Source organism: Hippocampus bargibanti, linkage group LG07 (genome assembly GCF_051943395.1).
Source record: "Hippocampus bargibanti isolate YZ-2025 linkage group LG07, ASM5194339v1, whole genome shotgun sequence".
Taxonomy (NCBI): domain Eukaryota; kingdom Metazoa; phylum Chordata; class Actinopteri; order Syngnathiformes; family Syngnathidae; genus Hippocampus; species Hippocampus bargibanti.
Window position 1 is genome coordinate 24022735 of NC_142740.1, and position 24965 is coordinate 24047699.

Here is a 24965-nt window from a genome sequence, read left to right on the forward strand (position 1 = left end):
GTATTTTTTTTAAGCAAAATTAATTGCAAGGAAAGGCCAACTTGCTCTGCCCATATTCCATCTTGAGAGGTGATGATCTCTGAAAGAGAAAAGCTGGTACGGCTGTCCGAGATCCGATACTGTTATTTTCATGACTGCATGTATAAAAAAATACATTGCTTCCAGCCTGTTTGCTGATCATTGAAGTTGAAGTTATCTGAAAGATGCTCTAAGTCAGATGTCAAAGTCAAGGCCTGGGGGCCAAATCTGGCCCGCCACATCATTTTATTTGGTCCGCGTAAGCAAATCAAGCATGTCAAGTTCCATGATGCTTGATAATGTTCGAACCAAAATTTAAAAATGTTGTCTGTAAACCACAATAACATTCACTATTCTTGACTTCAGACTTTTAAACTAGTCATTCATCAATTTGTTGTGCGTTTTGAATGTAATATGTGGAAGGCATGAAACATTCAAATGGTTTCCCCAAATTCATGACGACTCTCGAGAAGACACGCTTGCTCTCAGCGAATAACCCATGTTAAACATGAATGAATGGAATATGCTCCTATGTACATATTTACCATCATTCTAATCCTGTTTTTGTTTATTCGGTCTCCCAGTCAAGCATGATAAAGTATAGTTCAGTATACTTGTTCAGTATAGTTTGAACTATACTGAACAGGTGTAGAGATTATTTTGTAATTTCTGGCCATGTTATATTTACTATATGTCTACTCGTATTGGGACAGTCGGTGATATTCTTATCTGTGTTGATCTCAAGCAAAAGTCATGGGCATGTGTATAATATACGTATGTGCATACTGTACATAGTAAATAGAACCGATGACCTGCCTTGAACGTGATCTTGTCCTTCTCTCGGCTATATTTAGACCTGGACTGCTCTGAGATCAGATGTTGATGTTGGATTGGGAATGTTTGCTGTGTTCTGACATCGGTCCACTGTCATTGGCCGGGATAGGAACATGCATGCAATTGTGGTTTTTTTTAGTCATTTGTAGGTTTACGTTTTTTATAGTCACCTGAACATCCGTTTTCTGTACCATTCGTCCTCAGTATGTTGCGGCTGAATGAGAGCCAAGAACTTGTTGACTGCAAATAGCTGACTGCATTTAAACAAAAAGAAAAAAATCCCAGTGACATTCATACTTAGCCATATTTGATTTAATATCAAAACCCACGCAAACACGGGCAGAATGCAAAATCCCAAGCGCAAAAAAGGAACATTTTAACTATCTGTCGAGTGACATAAGGTTTTCTCGTCTGATGATATTTAACTGCTGATGGGCAGCAGGGGGTGTTGTTGGCCTTCTTGTTTTAATACTCGGTTCTCACTATCTAAACACAGCGTTACAGTATTAACATTTGTTAGATACAGTACATGGATTGTTTGTCGACCTTGCGACCTAACAACCCCTCCCTGTGTGTGAAAGGTAGGCCAGCTATAATTTTTTCGGCTTCTACAGATACAATTTACAAATGATTTTCCGGCCCAAAAAACATTTCATTTTTGCTGACATCTGCCCCCTTACTTGTGCTTGTCAATATTCAATATATAGCCGTTGACAGCTCTCACGCTCACAAACACTCCACGCGGTGTTCCCTTATTTGTTTTCCCTTTCTCTTCCTCACCTCTCGCCTCCTTCCTGGTGTGATGCCTCCCAGCTAATTCCCACGCTACAAAAAAATGAAAACAGGAGGTAGAATGTGTTTAGATATGTGTGGAATGACCTTTGACACGAGTCCCGTGTCATTCCCCGTCAAATAACATCTGGCCGTGTTCTTTTATGTACCAGTCTCGCACGCATATCTTACTTAAATCCCTCAGCCCCAGTTCCCATGAACACATAACACGCATAAACTGACACTGTCATTTTCCATTGTGACATTCTGACTCTTAGCATAGTTGTTGCACTCCATGACTGATTAAAGGTCTCCATTGGATTGGCCTTTTAGTTCTCAAAACTCTTCTGGGAGTTTGGACAATAGCTAAAGTAAATTAAATGCCAAAATACATATTCACTTGCCAGTTTAGCCCAAGCATTTTTTATGAAAGATAATTTCCATTCTGTTGGGAAGTGGAAATTATATTTGTTAATTGCATAATATTATGACGGCTTTCAGTATTTTGTACACAGTATGGCTTCCACAGAGAAAAACATTCATTTGATCACCAAAGAGTCTTGCTGTCTTTGTCCACATTATAAGTCTGAATGATTAAAAAGGAAAAGATTGGTTTCCCTTTACAATAAGGTAATAAAATAAAGGTGTCTTTACATTATGGAGTCATCATTATGTATGTATGTATGTATGTATGTATGTATGTATGTATGTATGTATGTGTGTGTGTGTGTGTGTGTGTGTGTGTGTGTGTGTGTGTGTGTGTGTGTGTGTGTGTGTGTGTGTGTGTGTGTGTGCGTGCGTGCGTGCGTGCGTGCGTGTGTGTGTGTGTATGTATGTGTATAATGGTGTAACTTTTTCCACATATAAGGCGCACCTGCAATGAATGAAAAATGTTTTCCAAGTACAGTATAATATATAAATATAGAAAAAAAATCCAAATATAAGACACACCACATTATGGTGCTACAACATTACATTACGGTGCTACAATAGAGGCTGGGGTTATGCACAACTTCTTCTACAGGGGGAAAATGAAGTCAGTGGCTGTTGACAGTAGTTGGGAGACCTGTTGTGCCTTAATATTACTTCACATATAAGGCCCACCTGTGTATAAGGTGCAGAGTCATCTTTTCAAGAAAATTGGAGCTGTTGGGTGCACCGCATACACCTGAAAATATGGTACTAGAAAGAAAAAAGGCTTTCAAAACCATTTTTCAGCCAAGTAACTTCAAGAAAAATATGGTCAACGTTGACAGTGTAGAGTTTCAGGGTTTCAATCGAGTCTGTGGAGTTGGGATGTTTTCCTTGTGCCTGCGTGGCTTTTCTCTCCGGATAGTCCGGATTTCGGCCCATTCCAAAAAACTATTTAACAGGTGGATTGGATACTCTAAATTGTACTTAGGTGTGATTGTGTGCGTGAATATTTATATTTTTTGTCTTTGTGTGCCCTGCGATTATGTGACAAACAGTTCAGGGAGTCCCCTGTCTACTTTCTGAAGTCAGGTGTATAGTTCTGGTAAACGTATACCAATTTTACACACTGCTTGATATCAAATTGATGAATATGACGGTTATTTGTCTGATAGTCTTTGTGCATCCCTATGAAATAATCCAAAATCCACAAATATGTTGTCACTAGTGTTTCAAATCCTATTGATGAATTTTAGCTATGAAAAAGTGAACAGTACTGTCCCTGAACCAAGTTACGAAACGTTGGAGACTTGTTTGCTCCTGAGTAAACTGAAGAAGACCTGGCAATAAATTCCAGCTGCACATCCTGGGAACAAAAGCTGAGGTTAGGATGTGGGTGAGTGACAAAGGTCAAGTAGAATAGAATTAAAGAGAGAAAAGGGGGGTCACCATTTGCGTCACATAACTTGAGAACAATGCTGAAGGTAGAAGACCACCAAGGTCGTTGTGTTATGAGTGCAGTGTAACCGAAGGAAGAAAATGCCAGCCTCTTTTTTTCTCCCTCATGCTGTTTTTCTCTGCCCATTGAGTGGAATGTTTCACTTGACGTTATGCTGACATTGTCAACACCAATAACAGCTTTGTGACATTAAACACTAAGTATGGCACTTTGCAATGACATAGAAAAAAATGTGTACACCAACAAATACGCTGATCTGTGATCATGCTGCTTGCATTAATTAAAGGACAACCGACATCTCCGGACAAGTTGTGTCCATAATTTGTAAAATGGCTTCAAATGACTTCTACTGAACCGTATTTTACAAAGATTCCACCGCATATAGCTATATTTTACGTTTTAAGACTCGCGCTGAATATTCAGGAAGTCTTGTTTTTGAGTTGGTGATGAGTCCGTACGTGACGTCACTAAAGGACCCCCCCCCCCCTGACCGACAAAAAGACACATTGTAGCAGTCCTTCATCACGCCAATGTATTTTGCTGTACTGTTTGTCTGAAAACCTTGATGTTGCACCCAAAAGCCGCCAGAAGAGGGCGTCCAAGCTCCATGGAAGGAATTTATCAGCCTGTGGAAACGGGCTGATTCATTCCTCACGGGAGCTGGTCGCCATATTTGGGTGTGACATTCCCCCCCGACTGTTTGCCTCAAAATGACACGGAAAAAATCTTTAATCGATTGCAAACACGTATGCTTTCCTCTTCAGAACTATTTGAATCATATTCATAGCTGGATGTGTAACAAGAAAGCATATTCTCCGAATCTGAAGCCATTGTTTTGATTTTTCAGCAATGCAAGAAGTCTTCGCGTGACGTCACGAACTGGGGGCGGGACTTTCTGAAAATGCCCAATTCGCAGCTCAATTTTTTGCAGATTTTGGACACTTTAAGTCATTTTTATTGGTGTTTTGCATTTGAATAAAAATATCATACTGCGTGTTTTGGGTATTTTAGATGCTATAAAACGTTTTTCTGATGTCAGTTAAAAAACAAAAAAGTGACGTCGGTTGCCCTTTAAGTGCTTTGTTTACATGAAGAGCGCATTAGTCATTTTGGGGTTAGATTGTGATGATTGCTTTTATTATGCTGGAAGCAGAGGATGGTTTAGCTCAAGATGAAATTGTTATAGTACACTCATCTCATCAGAATCAGAATCAGAATCATCTTTATTGCCAAGTATGTAGAACACACAAGGAATTTGTTTCCGGTAGAACACGCTGCACTAGTATCATCGTCAAAAAAACTGCTAAGTGTTCCATTTTGGCTACTGTTGAAAGTTGAAAGAGTTCAAAGAGTTCAAAGAGTTAATGGCTTGGGGGAAGAAGCTGTTTAAATGTCTGCTGGATTTGGTGCGCATGGATCGGTAGCGCCTGCCTGAGGGGAGTAGCTGGAAAAGGAAGGAAAGGAAAAGGTGGTGGGCAGGGTGCGGAGGGTCCAGTCTACTGTGTGTGTGTGTGCCCCCCCCCCCCTGCCTGTCTCAGCATGATGGGTGACAGAGCCTTCAGATGCTCTTCCCCCAAACTCTGGAACTCACTTCCTCCCAACATTCGTAACATCGATTCTCTTCCCACCTTCAAGTCCCATCTCAAAACCCACCTATTTAAAATTCCATTTTCTGTGTACCTCTCTCTCTTATTTCTATTTATAATTGTATTTTATTTATTGCATTCTATTTGTGATTGTATTTTATTTATTATAGTACCTATGCTTGTCTGTGACTGTAAACTGTCCTTGAGAGCTTTGAAAGCCGCTAAAAATGTATTATTATTATTATTATTATTATTATTATTATTATTATCATTATCATTATTATTATCATTAAAAAAAGCACAAGAATTAAGTATGGTGGACACTAACAAAGGCTAATTTAATCTAATTCCTTAATGTAAATGGTACCTCTCTGTGAGACAATGTGCAAAGTATCAAGCAGACAGCGGTTCAAGTGAATACGGAGCTGGAGCTACGGGATGCTGTTCCACATAGTTGTGCAAAATTGCAAAGAGGCACTTATATTTTGGTTACTGTATAAAGACTTAATGGCGAGGGGGAAGAAGCTATTTAAATGCCTGCTGGGTTTGGTTCGAATGGGGAGAAGGGGAGTAGCTGGAAAAGGTGGTGGGCAGGGTGCGGAGGGTCCAGTAGGATTTTCTGCGCTATTGTCATTGTGCTAGATGCAGCAAACCACCATTCTCCTCAATTCTCTCTCGGGCAAGTTCAGCACACTAGGAGGCTCCAGAGAACCTAAACCGCTACGTACTGGACGAAACGTAACATACACTTACTCCACGATATGGGTTCAAAATACCAAGCATTGAAAATCTCGGTGTCAAAACTGCGCTGAACATGTATTCACACACCCACTGGCACAATCTAGGGCAAGAATTTCTCTCAAATGAATTGGTGTGTGTGTGTGTGTGTGTGTGTGTGTGTGTGTGTGTGTGTGTGGAGGGGGTGCTGCATACGTAAGTTCCCTCACAGCTGCCTCAGTTCCCCAGGCAGCTCTATTTATAGCTTCTGACGTCACTGTCGCCCTCTGATGGAGCCTCGTCACAGCCTCTTTCACTGAGCTGGCAAGAGGCGGGGAGGGAAATCGGCCTGGGTATGGTCGAGGGAATCATCATTGAAGTAAGGGCTGCTTTAGCTCTGCCCATCCGCGCTCTGTTACACCAATCATGTGCGAGATTGAGCACTGCTAGATGCAGCCCCCCTCAGACCTCCACCATTCTCCTCAATTCTCTCTCAGGCAAGTTCATTCAGCATCAGTTCCATAATAGCCTTCTTCCATTTATCAGCCACAGCTATAAGTGGAGTGCTGTAGACAGGTTGGGCTAAAAATGGACTCTGGCAACCTTCATTTGCTCTATGAGTGCACTATTTTCAATAGTTACGACAAAGCAAGAGAGGTGGGAAGGGTAGTGTGGCCTATTATTTGAAGATGAGGAAAAATACACAAAGTCCTCAGCGCATCATTTTTCACCCAAAGTCACATTACTTTCCAACAAGGTTATTTCTCACCGTACATTGCTTTGCTTTGCTTCCCGTGTATCAAAAATGAAGAACCTGAAGATGAGTGATCATGTTCTTCAGTGTGCCTTTGAGCAAGGCAATGTGATCCTGAATAGTTATGTTAAGACGAGTAGTATCATGAGAGGTACGTAGTGTACACAGGTAGCCTTTAAGTGTGGTGCCTGCTTACGAAAGTGTGTAGAGAGGTTACATGGGTGAGTAGCACGACTGATGTAACATGGTTCACGTCAGTGTTGATGTCACGTTGATGTAATAAGCTAGCGGGGAGGAGGTGTGCATATTATAATGAGCCTCTGCAAAGCAACATATCTCAAGGTCGAAACGGTGCCTGTAAATTTTGCAAAAACAAGCTTGTGTTTTATGCTTTAGTCATCAATGTTTCATACTTAGCCATGCCTCGTGGAAATAATCGATACAACTGTACAATGGACAGATACGGCATAACGTAGACTATTTTTATTGAACAAAAGTCAATTCAAGAATGGTTCATAGTCACAATGCTTTGTTGCCTTGTTGTATCTCTCGTGCATTTATTTGCACCCATTGAGTGAACTGTGCATGCATCATTTTTCCTTTTGTTCTCGGTTTTAGTTATATGGGAGGGAAAAAGAAACACAACAGTCCCTTGAATGATGTACCCTTCTCTGTTTTTGTCTTTCTTTTAGTTTTGATGTGGAGAATGGCCTTTCGGTGGGTCGCAGTCCTCTGGACACCCAGACCAGCCCGTGTTCTGGTCTGGTCCTACAATCCAATGTCCCTCACAGTCAACGGCGTGAGTCTTTCCTCTATCGCTCCGACTCCGATTATGACCTCTCTCCCAAAACCATGTCACGGAACTCATCTGCGGCCAGCGACTTGTGAGTACTTTATTACTAAAGAGTATGAAAAGTGCCGTATTCACTGTTTTGTGAATATTTCATATCCTTTTCTATGGTCCCATCTGTGGCAGAAGTGGCACATTGTCCACCAATATATACTTGTATGTTGCACCTTTGTTTTCAAGGGAGGAGGGATTGAAGCAATGCGAAGTCAGTTGGCTCCCTCGGTGAGGCAAAGGTGTAAAGATTGCTGTGATCTAATTACCATGATTTAAACCACTGCGTCTACCTGCACTGACCCTCTAAACCAGGGGTCGGGAACCTTTTTGACGTAGAGAGCCATAAAAGTAAAATATTTAGAAATGTTTTTTAGTGACAGCCACAACACGCGCTCGGGCGCGTGCGCACACACACACACGCACACACACGCACACAGACGCACGCTCGGCCAGTTTTCAACAAAATGTCAGAATGTATTATTTACAATGACTTCGTGATAGTACTCACCGTTAAGATGAATGGTTTTCCGTTCCTCATGAGTGGTAAAAATCCAGGCAAACCATCGGAATGAATGTCAACTTGCCGGGCCCATATGCGAAGTTGCTGCGAGCTAGCCTGCACAAGGCTCATTGGCTTCCACACTTGCTGTGCAACATACTTCTCACAGAAGTATATTGATGCTAACGTTAACATGGGGCTTGTTAAAATGTCACTGATATTCGACTGTTTCATCGAGGGTATTGTTTCATTGCAAATTAGAATCAGAACCTTTTTTTCCACAAAGGTGAATCTCCGGTGCATTCAAGCTGAAGTGTACTTTGTTTTTACTCGTTGGGCTCATTTAAATGGGCCGTTTACCTGTTTCGACTGACGGCCAGTATCATTCAATCAAAATTGCGCTTTCTGCCAGCCTAGGTCAGTGTCATCCAATCAAGATTGCGCTTTCCGCCAACTGCAGCCCCAACAGAAAACGAACAGAAAAAAAGCGAGAAATATGTGTTTAGATTTATCGGCGAGCCTTATGCAATCATCAAAAGACCCATATATGCCATAGGTTCCCGACCCCTGCTCTAAACGCACCAAAGGTGTTAGACAGCCCAAACAGTCCTAGCATGCATTTGTGATATTGTCTACTTCCTAAAATAATGGCCTCAGCTTTTTTTTGTTTTCGAAAACATGAAAACAACCAACTACATATTGTGTTTAGCAATCATTTCATTTCAGGGTTGGAATTTGAATAATCTGCTTAACTAAGGCAGTAGCGGATTTTAGCGGCTAACATCCCGAGGAGATGTAATGAAAATATGACATAGGCCATCATTTTAGGAAGGTGACGGTATGATGTTTTGTCAAATACCTGTAAGTGTGGCGTAAACCTTACATTTACAATTATAAAATGACTAAAACGTGCATCAACCGTGGAATGTTTTTATGAACTTTCAAATTTGACTGTCGATGGTTTGCTCGTGATAAAATGGGTGAAAGGATTGCAATGTTGTCTCCTATATTGGATTAGATTAACCTTTATTAGAATTACAGTGGAGAAATTTACATTTAACCGCAGCAATGTGATGAAAGGAAGAGGAAAGGCAAGAAAGAAGTAGAAAAACAAAATGCAGGAGCCGCTAGAAAGGCAGCGACTCTCGCGGCGCCATCTTGAAGTTAAAGGAACAAAAAAAACGAAATAACAAATAATATGACAGCACAAAGACACAGACAGTCATTCAATCCTACAAACTTTCTGCACCCGCTTTGTCGTACGGAAGCAGTTCTAGATGAAAGAGGAGAGGATCAAAGCGTCGTTTTCAGCAGTGGATCAGAGATGTCATATTGGAATGTGCAAGTCTGCTACAAGCTAAACGTTCAACGCAAACACAGAGCTGTAGCATCCATTGACGAAAAAAGATTGTCTTACATCTACTGTCCTATGTAAATTTGCTTCAATTCCAAGCCGCGACAGTTCCATATACGTATCGGAGCCTTGTGCTGATGCTACAGGCTATCCAGGCTAACAGATTAAAATTTAAAATACAATGAACTCTGAACAAATATTGCATGTAAGCCTCTCATTTCCTCATTCTCTTACAAGTACGCCATGGAGAGTATAATCACCCCCCCAGGTTGAAGTGGGCACAAGTGGAGATGATGTCCACATACATTTTGGCTCAGTTTGAGCGTTTTATGGAAATTATGACCAATGTATGCGTGAGGATTTTTGAATAGACAAATATTGTTTGGTTCCTTACATAACTCTCAAAACATGGGATGGATGTACATATAATGCTGATTAGAAAGGGATATTTACCAGAGTAGTTATTCACTGACCACACACACAGGCGCATGTACACGTTTTTTTTTTTTTCGCCCACTGTGAATTTCAAATGTTGCAAAAGAACAGTGAATTGGAACATCTAATTAAAGTCTTACAAAGTGCATGTTTGTATTTGCAGGCATGGAGAAGACATGATAGTAACCCCTTTTGCACAGGTTTGTAACATTTAAACATCTTCCACGCTGTAGATATTTGCCTTCACAAAAATGCTGTTTAGACGTCTGAGTAGTTTTTTGTCACAAAAGTTTGATTTCAATTGTTTTTGCGCATTTGCTGTAAAAGAAGATGTAGTTTTATTGTTATTCTTACATAAAGGTTGCTAATTATTGCCTAAAAGAATAAGGCAATTACGATTCTTTTTGCCAGGTGCATTCAGCAATATGTTGGATTTAATTGCAACACATTTAAACTGTGAGTTTAAAAAAATATACAACAGAAACTTAGCATTTTCTTAACTCCTTTGATCTAAAATAATCCGTTTTTGAAAAGTTTTGTCCAGACCTCCACCAAATGCCTTCGTTAACTTCAAAATGATCTCATCTAATCTAGCTGTACAAAACAAAACCTCTTTATTTATATAGCGCTTCCCTAACAGTTCGAGCTGTCCCAATGCCCTTGTCAAATACTCCCTAAAAATCAGAATCAGAATCAGAATCAGAATACCTTTATTCGTCCCGCAATGGGGAAATTTGCAGTCCACAGCAGCAATTGAAGAGGGATGGGGTTGGGGTGGGAGTGAAAGGATAGAAAACAAGATATTCTAAGCATAACAAAATAAAAATGTCAACTGTATACTGTGCAAATGTAGATGTGCAAAAACCGTTCTATAAACAAGACTGTACATAGTGCAGAATCAAGAGATGCGTTTAGATATATTGCAACAACCCATATTTACAAGTGTACAGTTTTTTTTTTTTTTTTTTTTTCACATGTGATCATTGGGAATTGTGAAGCCTGACAGCAGTCGGTAGGAACGAGCGGCGGTACCTCTCCTTCTTGCAGCGCGGGTGTAATAGTCTCTGGCTAAAGGAGCTACCCAGAGCTGTCAGGATGGGCAGGAGGGGGTGGGAGGGGCTGTCCGTCATAGCTTTTAGTTTAGCTAGCGTCCGTCTGTTGCCCACCTCCTCTAGAGAGTCCAGCGAGCAGCCCACGACAGAACTGGCCCGCTTGACAAAGCGCTCCAGTCTTTTTCTGTCCCGGGTGGTGATGCTGCCTGACCAGCAGACAATGCCATAGTGGATGGCTGATGCCACCACAGAGTCATAGAAAGTCTTTAGGAGTGACCCCTGAACTCCAAAAGACCTCAGTTTCCTGAGGAGGAAGAGGCGACTCTGTCCCTTTTTGATTAGGGCATCCGTGTTTGTTGTCCAGTCCAGTTTATTGTTGAGAGTAACACCCAGGTACTTGTAGGAGGTCACCCTCTCAATGTCCGAACCCTGGATGTTCAATGGTGCAGGTGACGATTGTTTCCTGCAGAAATCCACCACCAGCTCCTTGGTTTTGCCAGTGTTGATCTGGAGGTGATTCTGCTGGCACCAGTCCACAAAGTCCTTTGTCAGTCCCCTGTACTCCCTATCGTCTCCCTCTGTAATGAGGCCGACAATAGCTGAGTCGTCAGAGAACTTCTGAAGGTGGCAGGTTGGGGTGTTGTAGTTGAAGTCCGAGGTGTAGAGGGTGAAGAGGAATGGAGCCAGGACTGTTCCCTGCGGCGCTCCGGTGCTGCAGAGAAGCCTGTCCGACTCACAGTTCTTTACCCTCACGTACTGTGGCCTGTTTGTGAGGTAGTCTGTAATCCAGGATGTGAGGTGATGGTCGACTCCGGCATGCTGCAGCTTGTCCCCCAGTAGACTGGGCTGGATGGTGTTGAAGGCACTGGAGAAATCGAAGAATGTGATCCTCACCGTGCTCCCAGCAAAAATGCATCAACCACTTTAAATATTACATGAAGAGTAAGTCACATTAAGCAGGTTGGTTATCACATTAGCCATGTAGTTAGCTCACAGTGTCATATTGTGCTGCGTTCAGAGACTAATGAGATCTTCGCAAAATAATAAGTTTAACTCAGTGGGAATATTATATAGTTGATGATGATGAGGGAGGATGAAGGCAATACCAGTAAGACCTCAAAAGACATGACTGATTAAGCCTCTGAAGCTGGGTGATTTTTCACCATGATCTGAATCAAACTGTCAAGGGAAGGCAATGCAGGGCCATTTCATTTCATATAATGGGGAACTCGATGTGCTCCACACAAGCAAAGACGTGAATTCTACAAGCATTTACAAACACAATGGTTAACGACATTCAGAAGCAAAGCCGTGAAAACAACAGTTAACGACATTCGGAAGCAAAATTACCAAAAGAACACCAACTCATCATCGAAATACTTCTACTCCAGGCCGCATCTTCACTCCATGTTTATTTGCCTCTTCAGATTCTTGCCAGTCTACGAACAGTGAGAAGTAATTTTGCCGTTCTCACACATTTGCAAGATCGTGTGGGAAACAAGTAAGAGCAAGACAATAGGCTGATTTAATGCGCTCTAGACATTTTTCTATCCCTAATCTACCCAAGTGGTGCTTGTTTCAGGTGGCCGCCAAGCAGTAACCAGCCGGCCTTGTGTAAACCATGTCACACAGGTCAGTCATGGCACCTCTGGTAAAAAAGCCTAATGTGTTAACTTGTGGTTTATTATTATAACTATCTGCACTTTCATATAAACATGTTGAGCAAACACAAAAAGTCCGTCTTTGAATTGTGAAGTGAAGCAGACACAGTGACCTAAGATTATATCGGTATCATTCATTTGAGTGACCCGGGATTTGTGTTTGTCGTTTCAGAGGAGCCTTATCAGAAATTGGCGGTGGAGACTTTGGAGGAGCTGGACTGGTGTCTTGACCAGCTCGAGACACTTCAGACGAGAAACTCGGTCAGCGAGATGGCGTCGAATAAGGTGAGGATATGGACCATTTTTCTGCATCTGCTCATCACACGTTTTTTTGAGGTACAGTATATGCTATAAAGACGTACATATATGCACAAAGCACTGATGCATGTGAGCTCTCCATTTTATTCACATTTGGGCATGCTTTGGCACAACCTGTGGCTTGTATTCGGGTCGCTCATGATGTAACCCATCAGCGCCATCTCTCATTCCATTTTGTTGCCGAATATCACAATACTGTATATGAATACTGACTGACTCCAGCATGCGTATAGCGACAAATTCTGGTCATGAACAGTTTCTTCTCAAACGAGTTAACTGATGGCAAGGAATGCCAAGCATAAGCGCTGCAATGTGTTTCTTATTGAAATTGTGCATCAAGCAAGAGTGGGAAAGAATTCCACCCACAAAGCTTCAGCAATTACTGTTCTCGGTTACCAATTGTTTATTGAGTCTTGTTAAAAATTCTGTGTAGGCTCTCAGTCGTACAGGAGTGGTCCATTGAGGAAAAGGTTTCTTCAGCCGTCATCTGTACTTCTTTGAAGGTGTCGGACGTTTTACTCCTCATCCGAAGAGCTTTGTCAGCGAACTAAAGTTGTGCTGGTAACACTGGACCTATATCCCTAATAGACAGAGGTGTCAGTGCCAGATCTCTACTCTGATAGATTATTGTGCCAGACCCTTGCTCAGATAGGTCCATGCTCTTAAGGTTTAATTTAGACCGTGCTTACAACAGACTTCTTAGGCCGATACCACGTAGGCTTAGTCATGCTAATGAGGTAAACCACAGCCAAATAGAGGAAATCAGATTTGCTAATGAGGTTAATCCAGAGCCAGGAATAGACCTATATAGGTAATCAGAGTGAAGAGGTAATCAGATTGGATAATGAGGTGAAACCAGAGCCAGGGATAGAACAATAGAAGTAATGATTGTATTAAGTTCATCCTGTCTACTTGATATCTAATTTAAAACAGTGTATTGTATGTGTTCAAATACCTGACATGTTTCGGCGTATACTTCGTCAGAGTGTGTATTTGAACACATACAATACACTGTCTGTCAGAAAAGAATCTGTTTTAAATTAAAATAGAAGTAATGAGATTGGCTTCAGGGAGTGGTCCACTGCTACCCCAAATTTAGAGCAGGGACCTATCAGATCAGAGCTCTGGCACAGCCACCCTCTGTACATTTGGGATATAGGACCAGGGTTACCAGCACAACTTTAGTTTGCTGATGAAGCTCTTCGGATGAGGAGCGAAATGTACAAAGTACAGATGACGGCTGAAGAAACATTTTCCTCTTGTTAAAAAGATAATGTAATGTAATTTAGTGGTGAACATGCCCTGCTCCAGTTTTTTTTTTTTTTTTTGGACAGGATCCGCTGGCATCAAATGCAAAATGTGTACCGTATACAGTATATTATTTACGAAAACAAAAAAGCTGTTAAAAGGTGTGCAAACAATTATATTCTGTTCTCATTGATTTTTTTTTTTAACACAATGTCCCAACGTCATTGAATTTGTAATTTGTACAATTCGGAGCATTTAACAAATTTTAGGCAGAGCCAGTGTGAGTGTGTACAAACACATGAACGGTGATTTCACTGAAAGAGTGAACCCGCGTCCTTCCCTCCGATGCTTCTTTCCTTCTCCGTTTCTGAGTCAGCGAGTCAGCTTCTCCTCCTCTGCCCATCCTCTGAAACAGGCCAATCTGATTGGACAAAAGGGAGCCTTCGCTGTTGGCTGTGGGAGGGGTAAAGGGTTCTTCCAGTCTCCCCTTTTTATGTTTCTCGTTGACAGTGTGTGAAAGTAATTGAATGGGCGACGGCATTCGATTCTTTTCACCTCCTTTAGCACACCACATTTCCACTCCTGTCCTGCACCCCCACCCCATCCTCTGACTGACAACGCACCCAACCTCTGCATTACCTTCAGGACTGTGCAAACTTTTTTTTTCAGTGATGCTGCTTTTGTTTTTAATCATCCATTTATGCTGGATGTAAGGCAGCGCAGGACGCGGTTAGAGCCTAGAACTGAGCAAACCATGAATTTGTCTGCCCACTGGGTTGGATTTTAAGCAGAGAAAGAGCAACATGCATGAAATGGCATGCCTGTGTTGGTTCTCTGAGGTTGTCTGTGCGGGAGACTCAGACAGGTGAGCATGCCTTGTTTACATCTGGAGTGTGATTTGTACTGGTGGGTAGGCAGGCTTTGCATGGGCTGTATGACAAGTGAGGCACATTCAGATGAACAGGACCTGCATGTTAGAGAGAGCAGGTGTTATATTGGGAATGTTGCATATTCCGCAAATTCCGTTTTTACATTATGAGGGAATACATAACAGTGTGAGTGACTCAAATGAACATATTGCTACAAGATGTTCATTTACTACATCTTTTCCTCAAAAATATGTATATAAATGACCCACTGACATGACAGTATTTACTTAGTGATATGGATACAGTTTCACGCCATCGGCCGTTTTGTGAATTATGAGGGTTGGCACTAAGATACGAAATAATTCAGCCACAGTGACGAAAGAATATCAAAATCTCTAGCCACATTTGAGTGTAGTTAGTATATTGTGTTAATGTGACTACAGTAAAGCACTGCTGTAAAATGACTTTACAGTTTAGTAAAGTGACTACAGTAAGCAGTGCTACTTTTTGCCGCTATGATCCTATGTGTGCTGCACATACAGGTACAAGGCAAAGGCAACATAGCCCAAAAAACATAAGATGCAAATTATTCGTAGCTTGATAGCTAACTGCAGGTTGTAGTGATGGCAAAAGCCCAAGATATTTTCATTAAAAATGCCAAACTTCCATAGACGATATGAGGGCGCTGATCACTTTTGGAGGAAGTGGCGACTCATGCTATCTTTTTGTGTTGTGTCAGCTCATCTCATTGTTAGCCCCACCCAAAAATCGAGACACATGAAATAATGAAAAAGTGTTTTTTTGCTATATCTCACCAATTTCGGACTAAATTGTTCTTAGCCTTTGCATGTTTTAACACTTTACGTCCAATATATTTCATATCGCTCCGTTATCCAATTCGCTTTATCCTCACAAGGCTCACGAGGGTTCCTGGAGCCTATTCCAGACATCTTCGCGTTGTAGGAGGCGTAATAGTGGATGGGAACCAATCACAGTGCACATATTGACAAACAACCAATTGTGCTCACACTCACACCTATATGGACAATTCGGAAATCTTCAATCAGCCTGCCATGCGTGTTTTTGTAACGTGGGAGGAAACCGGAGTACCTGAAGAAAACCCACACAGGCACAGGGAGAATAGGCAAACTCCACAAATGAAGGCCGGAGCCAGGCTTGAACCCACAACCTCTGCATTGTGAGGTGGATGCTCTAACCAGTCCCCCACGGTGCTGCCCCACATTTCATGTATTCAAGTAAAAATAATTTTTACAGGGTTGTTCGGGAAATTTTTGCATTGAAATATTTATTGAAGTATGATTTTTATCAAGCAACATTGTCCAAACCTTTTAATGGAGTCATTAATGTTTTTATTGTCCTACATTCAAGCACAGGGCTAATGTTTGAATGTGCTTCATGTTGCAATGACTCTCGAAAATATGCAAAAGTTCATTTTGGGAATACATTTTTTGGAGTAGTTTTTTAAAACATGATGTTCCATCCCACATTGGCACATAAAGTCATAAATTCGCTCTTTCCACCCAATTCTACCAACGCAAAGTCGAGCAAATGAGCAAAATAAAGAATATTCTGCCCTTGTGCGCAGTTATCTTGCACTTTTAACTTGACTTACGCCCTGGATGCAACTAAGACTCCAGGTTTTGAGCCTCGTATTGCATACAACAAAGAAATACAGGTAACATCTGATTACTTACGACCACGACTGCCAGACTTTGTTAGCAGGGAGAGCCATTTTTGAACAGCTGTTTTTTTTTTGAACAGCTCGCATGCGTGGGAAGCCGTTCAGAAAGCGTGTGCGCCGACACAGTAATAAAGCTTGATAATACGAAATATAAAATGATTAAAATGACACTAAAAGTTATACGATTTATAATTGAACTGTCAACGTTTTGGTTATAATAGTATTCAATCGAAAACATTGCTTAAAAACAACAGATTGACACCGTATACTATCCTGTCGTATAGGAGATGCTAGCGTGCCGTCATTTGTTATGATCACGTAATCCTCGCGTCAGCCATTTTGAATGATTTTCGATTTACGGCCGTTTAACTTACGACGCTTTTGTCAGAACGGAACCCGGTCGTAACTCGGATGTTACCCGCAATTGTTTTCTCTCAAAGAATCTCTTTTGTGTTAAATTGTTTAATTCCACATATTGAAGTCAAACCATTTAATGCAGTAACCACATTTTTGTGTCCACACAGTTTAAAAGGATGCTAAACCGGGAGCTGACTCAACTGTCAGAGACCAGTCGCTCAGGGAATCAGGTGTCAGAGTTCATCGCCAATACCTTCCTCGGTGAGTTTTCACACAAAGCGAAAGGGACAAAATGACCACCAACAGGTAACATAGGAAGCACGTTATCTGTTCACCAAATTTAAATGTACACCTGTCTGCCTATTTTGCTTTGAGATGCTACCAGCTGTAAAGATCTCAATTGAAATTGCCAATACAAAATTAAGTTCACAAATGAGAGATTTTGTTTCCCCAAGAAAGATGGACTGTGTTGGGGATGAACTGTATTGAACCATGTGATGATGGTTAATTATTGGGTTGGTTGATTGTGTGTTTTTGAAGGGGAAATATAGTTTAATATTAACTCATTCAGTGCCAGACGTGCAAAAATGTGTCCACTCCAGTGCCAGCATTTTTACTCGAATTCTAGGACCCACAGAATATTGAGTTTTAGGACTACTGAAACATTCAATGCAGTGTAAGAAACCTTAGAGTCTCTTCTTTCATCAGAAAAAAAGAGTTAATTCCTAATGTATATGGGTATGGAGTTATATGGTGTTGAAATGAGGGCAGCTGTCCAAAATACAATGCAACACACATATTGGTTTATATAGTCCTTCAACAACAGCTGAAGCTGGACCAAAGTGCAAATGTGGAAAAAAAGGCCAATGCTGCCCCCTTGTGGAAAAGAAAAAAACATTGTCAGAGGCCATGACCAGCGCTTTATAGGCACCTAAGCATGAAAAAAACAACACCTGAACAAATTTGGGAATGGTGCTCTACGTCATATTTTCAATTCCCGAATAAATTCGTGAATGGCAGTGAATGAGTTAAGAAACACTAAGACTTTGAACTGGGTTAACGTTTTGGATTTTTTAAAAATAATTTCTCAACATTTTCAAGACATGTTTTCATAAGATTTGAAAAATCATCGTGAGTATGCATCCTAATGAAACAAATAGTGAAATGCTCTTGATTCAAAAGAAATGTATACAACATTGTAGAATCGAGAACATTTTATAAGTTGTTTGCATTTTCATGAGCAGTTTATATTTGCTCTGTACTGGGACATTACAATTGAGTAGTATATGGTCATTTTAATTGTAACTATGAACACAACAAATGCAATGGTGGCCTAAGACTTTCCCACTATGTTGGCCAGTAGCTTGAAATTTTGAGCGGCTCTTCATTGTTTTGCCAGAAATCAAAGGTCACCTTTACATTGGAATAGTTGACATGAATGTGGGCTTGAAGATTATGCTTCATTTTGTCCATGTACTGTGTCTGAGGAGAGAAAATTGTATTGTATCCTATTCAATGGACTCATATAAAAGCACATTTTAAAGATTTTAAATGCAAAGGTAGATGAAAAATGGTCCATTCATAACACATCCGGAATAATATACAATGTATAGATTGTTTCTCGATGAGAGCCAGGAGGAGAAGGTTGCTTCTTCTGCAGACACAGAATACGAGGGTTTTTCCTCCCCTAAAAAAAGGTGGCGGCGCACTGACAGACAGCATTCCCCGACACGTTGTGTGGCGTTGTCGTAGCAACAGGGTGCAATATTATTAGAGGACGTGTTGCATCAATAAAAGAATCATTCTACATCCGGCGTGCCGGGAGGATGGTGGTTGAACCGAATAAGGAGCTAGCTGTCCTTCACACGGTGTTTTGATATGGGTGCCTCGACGTCCAGCCTGGCTGTGCTCGGAGATGACCACCATGGTTTCTAGTGTGAGAAAAAGAAAGCACTATGAGGGAGGTAAGCGGGGCCACGCAGCTCCAAGTCTGTGCGATGCTCTCTGCTAGCTGTCAATCTTTATGGTGCAGTGTGCGTTTTTGGGGCTTCGATTTGGATGTGATTTCATTGTGCTCATGCGTACAGTTAAATACTGCAGAGGTTATGGGGATGGAATCTAATGATTGTTGTTGGGCCTGAGTACTCCAAATTGGCACGTGGAATATTTGGCTAGCTGTATTATAAATAAATAAATAAATAATTTAATTAATTAATTACCGTGATGAGTCACTCAGAACAAGCACGTGTCTTCGGCGACAGGACAGTGCCTTTGTGCCAACATGGTGGTTTCTTTTTCCCCTACTCTGGCATCTCCTTACACATTTTACAGTTCTTTTCAAGATACTATTATTTGTTTTAAATGACCTTGCGTCACCTTACCTCTCCGAGCTCATCCGCCCCTACACACATTCCACCTTCCTTTCTTAATGTGTTAATTCTTTATGTCCATTTTTTTCTTGAAAAGTCCGTCTTGAAAATGGTTTTAACAGCATATCTGCAACCAAATCCATTTCTTCTCATCCTTCAGCCATTGTGGGTTGACAAAACTGCTATTAAATCAACACAAAAAATTCTTATGCAGCTCGCTACCGATACGGTGTGCTAGTTCAGGCCAGTATGCTCTTGTCGCGAGCAGCTTGTGATCAGAGCAGGTTTTGGGAACTATGATTGGTTAGTGACTAGCCAAATTATAAAACTCTGACGTTGACCAGTGCCTCCAACAAGACGTTGTTACCCCTTTTGGGTTGCCAATTTGAAATCTGATTGGTTAGAGCAACAGTTTAATTGACACATTTGATTCCCAAGGGCCCGCAGAACTGATTGTGAAGGCGTTCAGGTAGATTTTCTACCTTGGTAACAAATGATGGCTGAAATGCGTTTGGTGAAATGGCTAAATGGTTACATGTTTAAATACGAAAACACACATTTGGTAGCAGCGCAACAGGAGAAAAGTAACGAAAACAAGCTGAAAGACAATTTGGAATTATTTAATCAGAATTCATGGACAAAATATTATTAACTCATTCACTGCCAGACGGTGTGCAAAAATGTGTCCACTCCAGTGCCAGTGCTTTTGTCATTGTCACTCGAATTACAGGACCCACAGAATATTGAGTTTTAGGACTACGTAAACATTCAATGCGCATAAGAAACCTTAGACCCTCTTCTTTGCTGTCCACTTATGGAAGGGAAAAACCTTGCCAGAGGCCATGGCCAGCGCATTATTGGCATCCAAACAAGAAAAAACAAAGCCGGAACAAGTTCGGGAATGGTGCTCCCCGTCATATTTTCAATTCCCAAATAAATTCATGAATGGCAGTGAATGAGTTCATAAAACATGTGGCTAGTTTATATTTACAAAAGCAGCACAAAACACTGACCTTTACTCATACAAATTTGCCTATTTTGTGTTAACAGTTCTAAAAATCAATGTTGTACCCATTGCAGAAAAACAACATGATGTGGAGATCCTGTCCCCGCCGCCGAAGGAGAAAGAGAAGAAGAGGACGCCCATGTCACAGATCAGTGGTGTGAAAAAGGTCACACAAAGTCCCAGCCTTCCATCGACCTGCATCCCCCGTTTTGGAGTCAACACCCCACAGGAGAACCTGTTGGCCAGCGTGCGTTAAAATGCAGAAACACACACGCGCAAACACGGAGAAAGATATCATTATGCATGTCATCTTTCACTTCCTCAGGAGATTGAAGACCTTAACCGTTGGGGTCTGGATGTATTCAAGATTGCAGAACACTCTGGAAATCGCCCGTTGACGGTCATCATGTTCTCCATCTTCCAGGTAGAAATGACCAAATTCACCATAACGTTACAGGCCAAATATATTATTTTTATACATCTAAGTTGACCTATGTCACACAATTCTTACAATTTCCCTTGAGTGGCTCAAAAATTATTTATAAATCGTATCTTTGTGGTCTGACGGCCCAACTCTCTGACGTTGCAGAGCCCCCCCAGAACAATTACCCTGAAATGCATAATATACACGGTCTGCCATCTCTTATGAGCAAGCAGAGAGCAAGCTCCAAAGCTGCGTTTCCCATCATCATTTTTGGAAAACAAAAGTAAGAAGATGAAAAGGTTTTTTTTTCAGCCGTCATCTGTAATTCTTTGAAGGTGTCGGATGTTTCGCTCCTCATCCGAAAAGCTTCATTCGGGAACAATAGTTGTGCTGTTAGCTCTTGTCCCCATATACATCCCTAATGGACAGAGGTGGCGGTGCCAGATCTCTGCTTTGAAAGGTCTGCTCTTAGGTTGGGGTAGCAGTGGACTACTCCCTGACGCTAAACTGTTTACTTCTTTTGTTCTGTCTGATTATGTTCTATGACTGGCTCTGATTGCCCTAAGAAGACAGTATTGCACAAATGGCTGTTCAAATAACTGACAAAATGTGATAGTTTCAAACCCTTTTTCCCTTTCAGTCAGATCCACGACCATAATGCTACCAGACTCCAAAGACAGGCTGTAAGAAATTAGCATTGCGTCTAAAGTAGCTCTGGTATACATTTTTAAACATAGTCCCTCCTTCTCTGTCTTTATTTTTATCTTAAAATGATTCACGGCCATTCAAAAATCTATTTAGAAATTGAAATTATGACGTAGAGCGCCGAATTAGTTTGGCTTTTGTTTTTTTCTTGCTTGGATGCCGATAAAGCGCTGGCCATGACCTCTGGCAATGTTTTTTCCCCTTCAACAAGGGGGCACCATTTCCCTTTTTTCCATGTTAGCGCTTTGTTCCGGCTTCAGCTATTGTTAAAGCGCCATATAAACCTATATATATGTATTGCGTTGTATTTTGGTCAGCTGCCCTCATTTCAACCTCAGATAACTCCAGACCCATATAATTTAGGAATTTACTTTTTTTCTGATGAAAGAAGAGACTCTCAGATTTCTTACGCTGCATTGAATGTTTATGTAGTCCTAAAACTCAATATTCTGTGGGTCCTGGAATTTGTGGGGCAATGACAAAAACCCTGGCACTGAAGTGGACACATTTTTGCACATCATCTTGCAGTGAATGAGTTAATGAAGCTGCATCTAACATCCAGTAAATATCAATGTTGCATATTTTCCACTTGTCCACTATAGTCCGTCCACATGATGTTTCTCTTCGTATCCTGCCAGGAACGAGATCTGCTAAAAACGTTTAGGATTCCGATTAGCACCTTCATCACCTTCATGATGACCTTAGAGGACCATTACCGTGCTGATGTCGCTTATCACAACAACATCCATGCAGCTGATGTCGTGCAGTCCACACACGTGCTCTTGTCTACCCCGGCTCTCGAGGTGAGCTGTTTCATGATTTGGAATAGAATGTGACTCATACTTTGGACGATGCACTTTCCAATGCTTTGAGTTTGTTCTTTTCTTTACAGGCTGTGTTCACAGATTTAGAAATCATGGCTGTTTTGTTTGCCAGTGCCATTCACGATGTCGACCACCCGGGCGTCACAAACCAATTCCTAATAAACACAAGTAGGTCTTTTGCTCTTTGTTTAGATTTAGAAATATTGACGAGAAGAGCATATTCACGAGGCATGAAAAGGCTTTTGAGCATTCTAACAAAGTGATGTGGCAAATAGCCCGTTTTAGTTATTCATCGCAAGACATTCTAACCATGTGCATTTACCTTCTCAGCTTTGACTGACAATGAGCCATTTTCAAGTTGAGGTCTTTCGAGCTGTTTACTCATGTTTTTATTGAGAGTCTTTCACTTTCACATATTTGAATCAGCTTGCACCTTTTTCTTCCCAGGTTCTGAGTTAGCATTAATGTACAACGATGCCTCAGTGCTAGAGAACCATCACCTCGCTGTGGGCTTCAAACTGCTACAAGGAGACAACTGTGACATCTTCCAGAACCTCAACAAGAAACAACGAGATTCTCTCCGCAAGATGGTGATCGACATGGTGAGACTTGGGGCTTTAGTTGATTTTTATCAGTTCATCACTTAACCTGTGAGCAAACTGCTGAAATTCTTGATTTGATTTGATTTATTTAACATGTTAACACATAGCTGACATATAAAAATGAAAACAATGAAAAAAAGTCATTAGATGTCAGACATACAAGCGCTAATTACATCTCGAAAAAAACCTATTGCGTTGTACGACTTGTTCCCCCAACATTTTTACTCATATCATGTCAATATGCTTTTTTTGCACCCTTTATTGGTCTCACAATGGAGACATTCCCATAGAACATTCAGAAGTCATTAGCCGTTGGGAACACTATGAAAAATTCCTCCAAAATCGCTAGTTCTTCCCTTTTATCCTAAAACGATGGATTAATGCAATGTGTAAATCTGCAATGCGACCGGGGATTCTAGTCATGATTATATAAGCATCTTTATTGGTCTCACAATGGAGACATTCCCATAGAACATTCAGAAGTCATTAGCCGTTGGGAACACTATGAAAAATTCTTCCAAAATCGCTGTGAGTCAGAGCTCTAGCATTGTTCTGCTTATTTTTAGTAGTCAATAAAGAAAGTATATTCATAATCATCGTTTAATGCACACTCCTGTGTTTACAATGGATACTATTGTAATGTGTCACCTCTGATGTGATCATTAGGTGCTCGCCACAGATATGTCCAAACATATGAACTTCTTGGCGGACATGAAAACAATGGTGGAGACCAAAAAAGTGACCAGCTTGGGAGTTCTGCTGCTTGACAACTATTCAGACCGAATCCAGGTTAAAGTGCCTTCTATTCACACACGGCGTAGAAAGTTTGCAATTGTTACCATAGCAGGGCTGTTTTTCACACACGTGGGCTAATTCTTATTGGGGTGTAATATTACAGGTACAGTGATACCTCAGTTTACGAATGCTTTAGCGCATGAACTTTTCGTTTTATGAACATTAAATTCGTGAGAATATAATTTTGGCATACAAACTAGTTTTCGGCGGACAAATCAGACCACACAGCGCCACGGTGGCTGGCTGACTAGTTTTCAGTGGATGAACACCAAACCACACGGTCAAACAACGCCACGGTGGCTGGCGGGCTAGTTTTCATCATTGTTTTGATTCTCGAGCAAGGCGAAGACATCCTGGCGTGACGTCACAAACTGGGGGCGGGACTTTTTGAAAATACCAATTCGCAGCTCAATTTTTTTGCAGATTTTGGACACTTTAAGTCATTTTTATTGGTGTTTTGCATTTGACTAAAAATATCAGCCTGCGTGTCTTGGGTATTTTAGATGGTATATAACGTTTTTCTGATGTCAGTTAGGAAACAAAAAAATGATGTTGGCTTGTCCTTTAAAGGACAACCGACGTCTCCGGACAGGTTGTGTCCATAAAATGGCTTCAAATGACTTCTACTGAGCGTATTTTACAAAGCTTCCACCGCATATAGCTATATTTTACGTTTTAAGACTCGCGCTGAATATTCCGGAAATCTTGTTTTTGAGTTTGTGACGAGTCCTCACCCCACATCACTGAAGGAACGCCCCTGACCGAAAAAAGGACACATTGTAGCAGTCCTTCCATCACGTCAATGCATTTTGCTGTACTTGTTTGGTCTGAAAACTTGTGTTGCACCAAAAACAGGCAGAAAAGGGCGACAAAGCTCCGTCAAAGGCAGGGGTGTCCAAAGTCGGTCCTCGAGGGCCACCGTCCTGCCTGTTTTCCAGCTCTCCCAGGAGCAACACACCTGATTCAAATCATCAGGACCATTTTGATGCTGCTTCCGAGCTGTCTGATGAGCTGATCATTTGAATCAGGTGTGATGCTCCTGGGAGAGCTGGAAAACAGGCAGGACAGCGGCCCTCGAGGACCGACTTTGGACACCCCTGGTCTAAGGAATTAATCAGCCTGTGGAAACGGGCTGATTAATTCGTTACACGGAGCTTTTTCACCATTTTCTGCCTCTTTTTTAGTACTACATCCCCCCCCTATTGCCTCAAAATGGCACGGAATAAATTCTTTAATCGATTGCAAACACATATGCTTTCCTCTTCAGAACTATTTGAATCATATTCATAACTGGATGAGTAACAAGAAAGCATATTCTCCGAATCTGAAGCCATTGTTTTGATTCTCCAGC

General features: G+C 41.3%; 1 protein-coding gene across 10 annotated transcripts in view; it reads left to right on the forward strand.

Annotated features, from left to right (window-relative positions):
• The window catches only part of pde4cb (phosphodiesterase 4C, cAMP-specific b), a 104471-nt gene that overhangs the window by 64767 nt on the left and 14739 nt on the right, over positions 1 to 24965 (forward strand). For 4 of the 10 annotated variants that reach the window (XM_089000182.1, XM_089000181.1, XM_089000189.1 and 1 more), the window contains 13 exons: positions 7243 to 7434; positions 7581 to 7622; positions 9846 to 9882; positions 12162 to 12235; positions 12302 to 12366; positions 12568 to 12680; positions 17057 to 17150; positions 20339 to 20511; positions 20590 to 20688; positions 22032 to 22196; positions 22286 to 22385; positions 22665 to 22819; positions 23486 to 23608. In XM_089000182.1, coding sequence (XP_088856308.1) covers positions 7243 to 7434; positions 7581 to 7622; positions 9846 to 9882; positions 12162 to 12235; positions 12302 to 12366; positions 12568 to 12680; positions 17057 to 17150; positions 20339 to 20511; positions 20590 to 20688; positions 22032 to 22196; positions 22286 to 22385; positions 22665 to 22819; positions 23486 to 23608 — 1432 coding nt within the window. The remainder of the gene's footprint in view (positions 1 to 7242; positions 7435 to 7580; positions 7623 to 9845; positions 9883 to 12161; positions 12236 to 12301; positions 12367 to 12567; positions 12681 to 17056; positions 17151 to 20338; positions 20512 to 20589; positions 20689 to 22031; positions 22197 to 22285; positions 22386 to 22664; positions 22820 to 23485; positions 23609 to 24965) is intronic. The other 6 variants (XM_089000180.1, XM_089000185.1, XM_089000186.1 and 3 more) reach the window with 3 other exon arrangements.